The 9,409-nt window shown below is 39.7% G+C and overlaps 1 protein-coding gene across 2 annotated transcripts; it reads left to right on the forward strand.

Moving 5' to 3' along the window:
- Positions 1 to 436: 436 nt before the first annotated feature.
- Positions 437 to 9,376, forward strand: matr3l1.1 (matrin 3-like 1.1). 2 transcript variants are annotated; one of them, XM_043257344.1, is made up of 22 exons: positions 437 to 527; positions 1,153 to 2,341; positions 3,010 to 3,071; positions 3,298 to 3,336; positions 3,421 to 3,470; positions 3,548 to 3,660; positions 3,745 to 3,855; positions 3,948 to 4,073; positions 4,353 to 4,469; positions 4,608 to 4,732; positions 4,908 to 5,682; positions 5,966 to 6,023; positions 6,135 to 6,169; positions 6,298 to 6,429; positions 6,797 to 6,936; positions 7,021 to 7,225; positions 7,362 to 7,493; positions 7,580 to 7,710; positions 8,261 to 8,393; positions 8,516 to 8,654; positions 8,813 to 8,934; positions 9,045 to 9,376. In XM_043257344.1, exons 2-22 carry the CDS (start codon positions 1,322 to 1,324, stop codon positions 9,066 to 9,068), a joined length of 3,789 nt encoding a protein of 1,262 aa, XP_043113279.1. In that variant the 5' UTR covers positions 437 to 527; positions 1,153 to 1,321; the 3' UTR covers positions 9,069 to 9,376. The 2 variants fall into 2 exon arrangements, with proteins under 2 accessions (XP_043113279.1, XP_043113280.1); XM_043257345.1 differs by lacking the exon at positions 437 to 527 and adding an exon at positions 541 to 1,025.
- The last annotated feature ends 33 nt before the right edge of the window (positions 9,377 to 9,409 follow it).

Below are 9,409 nucleotides of genomic sequence, written 5' to 3' on the forward strand. Positions count from 1 at the left end.
GCAGTTCTGTTATTATGATTTAGATAAGAAATTTTATGTCACATTTAACTGCTACCACTGTGTTTTTCTGTTTTATTTATACCGAGGTCATGAATTATATTTTTTTGCAAAATACAAAAAAGAGAAATATATATATATAACCTCCAGTATTTACAAGGCTTTTGGGATTTTGTCAGAGAGACAGTTATGTTTACATAATTCGGTATTTTAACCATAATTTCCTCTCCTCTGGTAAAGTTATTACTACTGTAACAATACCGGTTAATAATAGTGACAAACTTTTCATTAGCATTGGTATTATCAGAGCTTATTTTGTATTTGCATTTTTTAGTTCTAACAAATAAATGCTGTATTGTAAATTGTTATTTTTTTAAACGTAAGAAGTCGTTTTTAATATGTATACACGTTCGAACAATACATCTGTGATGACTTTTATTTTGAAGGTTCTCATTTCCGGTTTAGGCACAGACGAGAAGAAGCTATTTCGTATAGCTTTAGTGATCAGTTGCTTTATTCCAGCTTGTAAGGTAAGTTTTTTATAAGTCAATACAAACTGATCAGCTTCTTTTTAATATAATTTGATGACGCTATCGTACTAGCGGGAATATGGCGGTTGTCTTCAGGGCCAAAGACAAAACGGAATATGGCGCTTAGCATCAGGCCAAAACACGAGATCAACCTTTGGTGTCAAATTATTCTTCTTTTTTGAAGAAAAGCAAACTCCGCCCTCCATAGAGGTAGTTTACATAAAATGTCAAGCAGTGGCGCGCTGTCAATTTTCTTATATAATACTTTACGTGTGTAATAAACGAATGTTGACACGAAAGCGAAAGTGATAACGTAAAGATGAAGGTTTCAAGTTAAAGTTGCTTTCCATTGTAGATATCCTCTGAAAAAAGTGAGTGGACATTCGTCATCTTACTTTAAATACTAGCTGTGATGTTACTGGTCTGATACAGCCGAAGTTTTATAAAACAAATCCAGAGACATCCACAAAGTGTGAAATGTTGATTTTTCATCTCAAGGTAAGACCAATATAGGTGACCCCCCTAAACCGGATTCACCGGACGATCTTCCCCCTGAAGCTGATCTCTTCAATAATGTAATACCAATATAAGGAGAAAAAAATTCTTCTTAATATATTTTTAACAGGTGAACAGCGACTGCCCCCGTGAGAGCTGCTTTTTCGAAATCCTACACATTTGATATTTGACAACTTTGCGACATGTCTTACAATCAACCGTAGCGAAACCCCCCTGATGACAAGTACAAAGACTCGCAACGAATTTATCACCGGGAGTCTGCCGCCTACAGATCGCACATGAGGAGCGGATCTCCGGAGCGGACGACTCCATCCTCATCAGAACCCGTCCTCTCGTCCGTTAAGGCCTTGTCTTTTTTGCATAGCTGTGGACTGGACGCCGAAGACCTCCAAACCCTGGCCGAGCTTCCTGAGCATCTCATCGCAGCCGATACCCTTCCCGACCTGCTTGTGCAGATCAAAAATAAGAAAGCGTCCAACTCCGGTTCATCTAGGTCCGGTGCGAGTTCGTCTCGCTCCTGGGACGACAGGAGCCACTCTCAGCCGGTTGAGTATCCGTTGCCTGTCCGTCAGTCATATTCCATTCCTCGAGAGCAGCTTTCGACCTGGGACGACCGCTGGGAAAATGCCCAACAAACCAGCTCCCCAACGTGCACGTACACCAGTTCCGACTCGAACTACGTGGTTGAGTACAACCATCTGAAAGACAAACAGTCCTATTTCGATAACCATCAAGAACCCTCAAGGCAAAAAACCTCCGTTGTCCCGCAGTCTTACTCCGGCCACAGCAGAGACGTCAGCCATTCCTCGCATTTGTCCAGCAGAGACGTCAGCCATTCCTCTCCTCTGTCCGGCAGAGGTGCAAGTCAATCCCATCGCTCCAGCAGAGATGTCGGTCAGTCCTCTTATCTGTCCAATAGAGACAGCAGTCAGTCCTCGCATCGCTCCAGCAGAGACGTCGGTCAGTCTTCGCATCTGTCCAGTAGAGACATGGGTCAGTCTACGCATCTGTCGAACCGAGACGTTGGTCCACCGTCGCTCCTGTCCAACAGAGGCATCGCTCCACCCTCGCTTCTGTCCAGCAGAGACGTCGCCCCACCCTCGCTCCTGTCCATTAGAGACCTTGCTCCACCCCCGCACCTCGTCAGCAGAGACGTCGGTCATTCTTCACACCAGCGGTGGACCGAGCCGGCTTCAAGAGTGCCTACCAGGAAGGAGGCGTCTGATTTCCACGGGAAAACTCCGCCGGTATTTCCCTACGCATGCATGCTCTGCGATATCACCGTCCTCTCTAACAAGGTAAGTAGCTTAATTTCGCTCACAGAATCCTCATTGCCAGCTATTTACCAGACAGTTGCAGGCAAAATACACACGAGCGTACTGCGGCATATGAGGTAAGTCCAAGTAGCATGTTCATAAGTAATGCGTTAAAGGTGTAGTTTACTGCTCGGATATATGTTGTACTCAGCCTAATAAAGACTGAAAATAACATTTAAAGCAGTCTGATGGACTCATGCACTGTATGAAGTCGTGTCCCACCACTGCTGTAGTCCTCAAATCTCGCTCCTGCTCGCACATTTGCAAATATGCACAAATATACAGGACATGCAAGAAGCAATGAAGTCATTGAGCAATCTAATCCTACTTGGGTGTAATGCATTTGGATGAAAAAAGAATGAATATGCACCAATGGGTATGATATTTAAAGCCTGTAATGGAAGGGAATATTTGCACTGCATATGATGACTTGGAATCTGATTTTGTTTTTGATATGATGGTAATTTATGTTTGATTCATTAAGAGAGAAAACAACCAAAAACTCATTAGCGTAACAGTATACATGATTTTCATAATACTGCTTATATAAAGTCTGTCTTAATCATATGGACTGTAACTGTACTTTGTCATCATATTATACATTTTAGCGTTACATGAACGAATATTTAGAAATATAACTTGTCTTTTAGGACTGGTCTGTGCATATAAAAGGAGCCCAACATGCTCATAGTCAACTTAGTCTTGTGGAAAAGTAAGTATCTTCAACTTGTTCAGTTCTTTATGACACATTTTAGTAAAGTAATAGTATTATGTATTTTCCATCTTGAAGTTTTAGAAGGTGGTGGGTTCAACAACTGCATGGGTTCAGTTCTGCTTACGTACTGATACAATGCAGGCCTTGAATGTGAACTTTTATTTAATAGCGGCTGCCAAATGTTCAAATGTCAATAAATGTTTACTCCAATATCCTCCATTAGATATCCAGCGTGGGATCAGACGATCCAATCTGCTCGGAGGTACAATCATTCCCTCATTATATTTATAAAGCGCCACTTGTCCGAAAATTTGTTAGTTCATATGTGACATGTTTTTTTTAACAGAAACGAGTCCCATCCTGATCGTAACACATCTAGAACCGCACAGGAACGAGGTAATGACTTTATCCTCTTCACGTTGATTCAAGCGTCTTCTAGGTATTTTAGAAATTATAGATGAGCCTTTTTTCAGGTGGAACCTCAAGCAGTAGAAATGGATCGTCAGCCAGCAGAAGTGGAGCGTCAAGCAGTAAAAGTCAATCATCCAGCAGCCAAAAGCGCAGTAACACTGAAGCCACAACGAAGGTGGGTTTTTATTTGTGATGTTCAGTTTCACTGCTGGTTTAATGTTAAGGCGTTATATATTTATTTTACTAAATTTGATTGCAGTGCAAAGTGGTGTGTGTCAAGTTTGAAGTGGATGATGTGGACGAAGCTTACCTGAAAAAATTGCTTGGCCAGTTTGGGGCGATTGTCAAAATTATCATGTTACCTAGAATGGTATGGCATTTTCTATTTCATTTATATAACTCCTTCAACAAATGCATGAATCTGATTTTTAAATTAACTAACACCTTTTTCTCGTATGTCAGGCTTTTGTGAATATGGGAACAGCAAGCCAGGCAGAGGATATAGTAAAATATTTCTACCAAAACCCTTTGAGGATCAGAGGAGAACTGATCATATTTACTCTGTCTGCAGCATTTAATTTCCTACAGGTGAGTAACATTTTGTGTTGAGTGTCATGTTTTATGCTAAGCAGGGATTTTTTGATCTTGAGGACCACAAAATAATATAAGAATCAGATCCAATCCTACTTTCCAAAACTCCCATCCTCAAAATATGGTTGAGTTTGCAGTCAGTGTTGGAGTCAGGATATCAAAAACCCTTCTCTGTGTTGCCAAAGGCTTGATAAGCAAAATCACAAGTGCTTATGAAACTGAATCTGACGATTAAATTAAAATAATCATTCAATTCATTTTGTTCTTGTTTCACAGACTTCTTGTGTAGTGAGTTTTTCTCCGTTACCTACTGGTGATGGCATACGCTCAGAGTTGATGGCGATTGCTAAGCGTTTTGGAACAGTAAAGCATTCCCTGTTTCTCCCAAGCCGGGTAACTAAGCTTATTGTTGTGCAAATACTTCTATGTATTTACTTATTCTTGTAGATATATATATTATGCAAACAACATTTATTTTGGATGCAATTAATCGTAATTAATCGTTTGAATAAAAACTTGTTGCCTTTACAGGGTTATGTGGAGATGAGCAATGCAGCAGAGGCAGATAAATTGGTGGAGCACTATTCAACCCATTCACTTAAAATAAAAGGGAAAACCATTAACGTTTGCTCCTCAACTGATTACCAGACGCTTGAGTAAGCCTGTTTTGCTGATCTTGTCTTGTAAAGACATATTTTTCTTGCATTTGGATAGGATTTTAATGGTTTTTTTTTGGGTAACGCTAGAGTTACTATTTTGTTCTCAATTTAGTTTAAGTCTTTCTTTTCTTCTTCTGAAGTAACATGCTTGATATTTCCCTTCATGGTCTAGAACGGCGGACGCTGACAAAGAAAAATCCCCAGTCCCTTGCAGCAGCAGCAGCAGGAGGAGGAGGAGGAGCTGCAGCCCAAGGAGGAGATCCCACAGAGACTCTCCCAGCCCCAAACGAAGAGCTTCTAAAGACAGCTCCAGGTCTCACAGGAGTCACGACTCTAAGAAACGAGAGGAAAGTCGATGCTCGCGGGAGAAAACCAAAGAGAGCTCTAGGCGGGACAGCTCATCCAAATCCCGTTCTAAAAAAAGCTCTCCTTCGAAAGACCAGAAGCAAAAAACAAAAACTGGAAGTGTGAAGGAAAGTGCTAAAGACGACAACAGTCAGTCTGACATCATGTCTGATGATAGTGATCTTGAAGGAGTGGCGGTTATAGCAGATGACGGTGAAGCTCTGAACTCAGAAGATGAGCTCACGGTAGATGAAGAGATAGATGATGAGGCCACAGATGAACAGGAACCGGATGCATCTGAAGATGTCCAAACTGTGAAAGAGTCGGATGATCAGGCCGAACCTTCAGACATGGACACATCCTGCATACGGCCAGAGACGTCAGAGTGTGTACCGGCTGCCACAGCTTCAGCTATAACGATCAAATGTGAGGAAGAGCAAGAGCTTCAGCAAGGAGAGCGAAAAGAGCTTCAAGAAATGAAAAAAGAGCTTCAAGAAGGAGAGAAGGAAGAGCTTCAACAAGAAGAGCGAAAAGATCTTCAAGAAGGAGAGAAGAAAGAGCTTCAACAAGGGGAGCAAAAAGACAAAACTGTGGAGATGGAGGTATAAACAAATGAGTGTAACAGTTACCTACATTTTGAAATTGGAAACTAAACATATAAAACAAGGATATCAAAAAATGTATTCGTAGTCATGGCCTAGCAGCCTTTGGTGCTCTTTCTGGCAACACATGTTCAGGTCCTGCTTGCATCCATTTCCTGATGCCCTTTTGATTTAATATAATGTATACAATTTTAGTATTAGCTGGTTGTGCGTGATACGAAGTTAATGATGTATTCTATGTTTAAAAAAGATGTAATACATCTGTCCTGTTTTGACTATGTAGGAGGCGGCGGCAGATTTCTCTGAGAATCCAGACAAGGAGGAAGTGTTGACAGAAAAAGGTATTTATTTTGAATGGCTGAATAAATCAACAATAAAAGCAATAAAGTTCTGCTTTGTCATATCAAACATATATCAAAGATAATTGAAAAAGTATGTGCATTATGTTTTAGGTGATGAAATGGAGGTCTCGACTTCAAGCACTGAGGTTAGTTGGATTGTGTGTGTGTTTTTTTTATTTTTATATATATAATGTGTGTGTATGCATATATATCACACAAATTATGGTGTCTACTGTTAATTATGCTAATTCTTTATAATTTGCCCCTTTTTTAGGAAAGGTTTGGCAAAGTTCTTGAGGTGGCCGGTTTTCCAGTGGCTAAAAAATACAGTGAAGCAGATTTACTGAAAATTGGGAAAAAATATGGCGACGTCGCAAACTGCTGTCTGGTACGCAGCAATCGAAAGGTAAATTGATCAGATTAAAGCATAATTTCAATAATAAATAGCAGGAAAAATATCAAACTGTTGATTCGTAGTCTATTTTTAAGGCTAGGTGACATTGGTGTTTTTTAACTTTTTGTCAGGTATAGCTCAATATAAGCATTTGCTCCGAAATGTCACACAAACAGCAATATATTAACACATTATTTTGACTAAAATATTCTGTTAGAAGAAAAATTAAGAACTAAATTAGGCTTTCCGTAATAGTTAACCTATCATTGATATAATCTGACCTAATCATTACTTGTTACATTAATTGTTCATGATCTGCAGGATTTGTCTGCATAAATGAAATTGTATTACAGTCACGTTAATTATGTTTTCATTGCAGGTGGAAAAAGCATTAATTGAGATGGTGAATGCTGCCGATGCTGCAAAACTGGAAGCAGAGTGTAAAAGGCAACACATCAAACTAGGTGGCAGAAACTTGAGGATAACCGTGTCAAAGAAATACAGCCAACTGAATGAGGGGTAATGTATATTTAAGTTTGTGTTCCTGCGTTCTGAAGAACATAATACGAAGAACACATCAGATGATATTTGGTACTGTTTCAGGCAAAATAGTGACGCTGACTCTGAGAACGGGAGAGTTAAGGAAGATACTGAAGAGATCACTAAGGAGCAATCGAGCACGCTGGCTTCCAGTCAGGAGACTACAGCAGTGATGGCAGAGAACGAGATCTCTGAAGAAGATGCTGAGGCTCAAGAAGCAAAGGAAGCTAACATGGACACAATCATGCAATCATCTAGTGATGAGGAGGTAGAATCAAGAAACGTTCCACAACGTGAATGTCTTTTTAGCAGTATATGTCTTTTTACGGAGGCCACAAAACATGTAAACGTTGCTTATGCAAGGCTCAGCTTACCGAGTGTCTCGATGCTCTCCAATACTTCAGGAAGGGTTTGGCAGAGTTCTCCGGATCAGAAACCTTCCGTTGCCTGATGAGTACACGGATGCTGAGTTTCTGAGCATCGTGAAACCGTATGGTGAAGCTGTACGCCATTGGATGTTGCGCCTTCATCGAACGGTTAGTGGATATAACTGCCATGTATATTTCAAATAGATTCAGTGCTTAAAAAAATCTTAAAATGCTGTCCTCTCCCCACTTACCAGGGACTGATCGAAATGAAAAAGGCCTCTGATGCTGAAAAGGTTGTAGCCGCGGCCAACATGAATAAAATCACGATTGCTGGAGTTCATCCCAAGATTTTAGTGTCTAGGAAACACGCTCATTTAAATAAAAGGTATTGGAGAGAAATATATGCACTTCATTTTTATATGCTAAAATGAATATTTAGGGTTAAATGCTTATTAATCAGCATTATTAACAATTAGTCATTTTACAGTGATAATGGGTAAAATGCTTGACTAAAAGTGCACAACCCAAAACTGTGAATAAAACAAAACACTTTACATTCAAGATAATAGGTTTTGATTTGATTTGATTGTTTGTCAGGTGTCACCATTACTTTATATAAACTAGCTGGAGTACAACAGAGAAAATTCTTTATACGGATTAAATATTTTAGTGAAATTAAATGTAGGCCCTTTAAAGTGTTTAATTGAATCCTAACAACAAAGTTAATGCTTTGTTGTAAAGCGTATTATATGTTGTGCCCTATTTTTTTGCGTTTTTGCACATGGTATGTTTAGCATGGTCTTCATCATATTTTTATGTTTTTCAATTTGCACAATATTTAAATACTAAATACTTAAATACTTACCGAACTGAATCAGTCACTCGTGGCATCCCTACACCAAATGCACTCCTATTAATTTTGTATGGTTTGCTAGGTACTTTATGAATGGACCTAGTGATGGTTCTTTACACCTATCGTCCGAGTTAAAGGAGGAAAATGATGAATCCAAGACGCAAAACAGCCTTCCTGAGCAGCAGCCGTCCATCCAGACATCAGCGAGCGACAAGGTGAAACATTCTCGCTTGTTATTGGTCTGATCCCTGTTTGGTAGGCTTTCAGATAATACATCTAATACAATACAATACATCTACTCATACTCGTATTGGATGATGAATAACACTGGTTTTAGGAGTCTTTGAATGATGATCAAGATGACAGCCTGAAGGCAGATGAGAAGCAGGTTTCTGCAGCCGATGATGGAAGCGAAATAAAGACGGAAATTGCAGACGCTGGGTCAGAGACGCAAGCACCTGTGATGGGTCCAGTGGGTAAGAGCGTGTTGCACAGTCCGGAAAACCTGAGCTTTGAGAGCTTCTAACGTTCTTGCAAATCCTCAGGGAAATAAGTAGCTACCGTTTAATAAAGGTAGTAAGCCTGTGTTGCACAGACAGTGCCGAGCTGATTTTTTTTGTACTTTTATCAACAGGCACAGAGTTTGTTCGGCCTGTGGTGGGTTATTTCTGCAGCCTGTGTAATGCCATCTATGCCAGTGAGGAAGAGGCCAAAGACGAACACTGCAGGACCCCAATGCATCATCAAAAGCTGAAGGCAAACCTTACAGAATTCTTATTTGCATGATTATTATATCAGATTTGATATCATTAGTGTGGTAGAAAAAAATCTACAAGACTGACGTGTTATCATTCTTTTTCTCATAGGAGCACAAGGAGCGTTCAACATGAATCCTCGAACATTAATAGATGCTCATGGTGATAACATACTGTAGCTAATTCACATCATAACGTGTCAAGTCATTGATTCAGTACTAATGTAGATTTTGTAATTTTATTTCATCCTTGTTTTAATTATAACTAGTGTTCTGTTGTCCTTTTGTGTCATTAATGGTTTTATCTGGAAAAGAACAAAAACTTACGTTTTTCCTCAAAAAGCATGTACTTTCTTGCAGTGTACTGAACTGAGTTTATAAGTAAAACTGAATGTATTGAACTCGTTCCTGTTCAAATAAAGACACGTACGGTTGTCAAATAAAGGCGCTCGTTTTCTTGACGCGGGTTTTGATTGG

The sequence above is a fragment of the Puntigrus tetrazona genome, chromosome 14 (assembly GCF_018831695.1).
Source record: "Puntigrus tetrazona isolate hp1 chromosome 14, ASM1883169v1, whole genome shotgun sequence".
In the NCBI taxonomy this organism is placed as follows: Eukaryota; Metazoa; Chordata; class Actinopteri; order Cypriniformes; family Cyprinidae; genus Puntigrus; species Puntigrus tetrazona.

Bases quoted from the DNA above. Each gene is read 5' to 3' on its own strand.
- matr3l1.1 (XM_043257344.1), top strand. From the start codon at position 1,322: ATGAGGAGCGGATCTCCGGAGCGGACGACTCCATCCTCATCAGAACCC. The intron at 3,337-3,420 runs GTACAATCATTC...TTTTTTTAACAG, and splicing joins ACGATCCAATCTGCTCGGAG to AAACGAGTCCCATCCTGATC. The intron at 6,170-6,297 runs GTTAGTTGGATT...CCCCTTTTTTAG, and splicing joins TCTCGACTTCAAGCACTGAG to GAAAGGTTTGGCAAAGTTCT.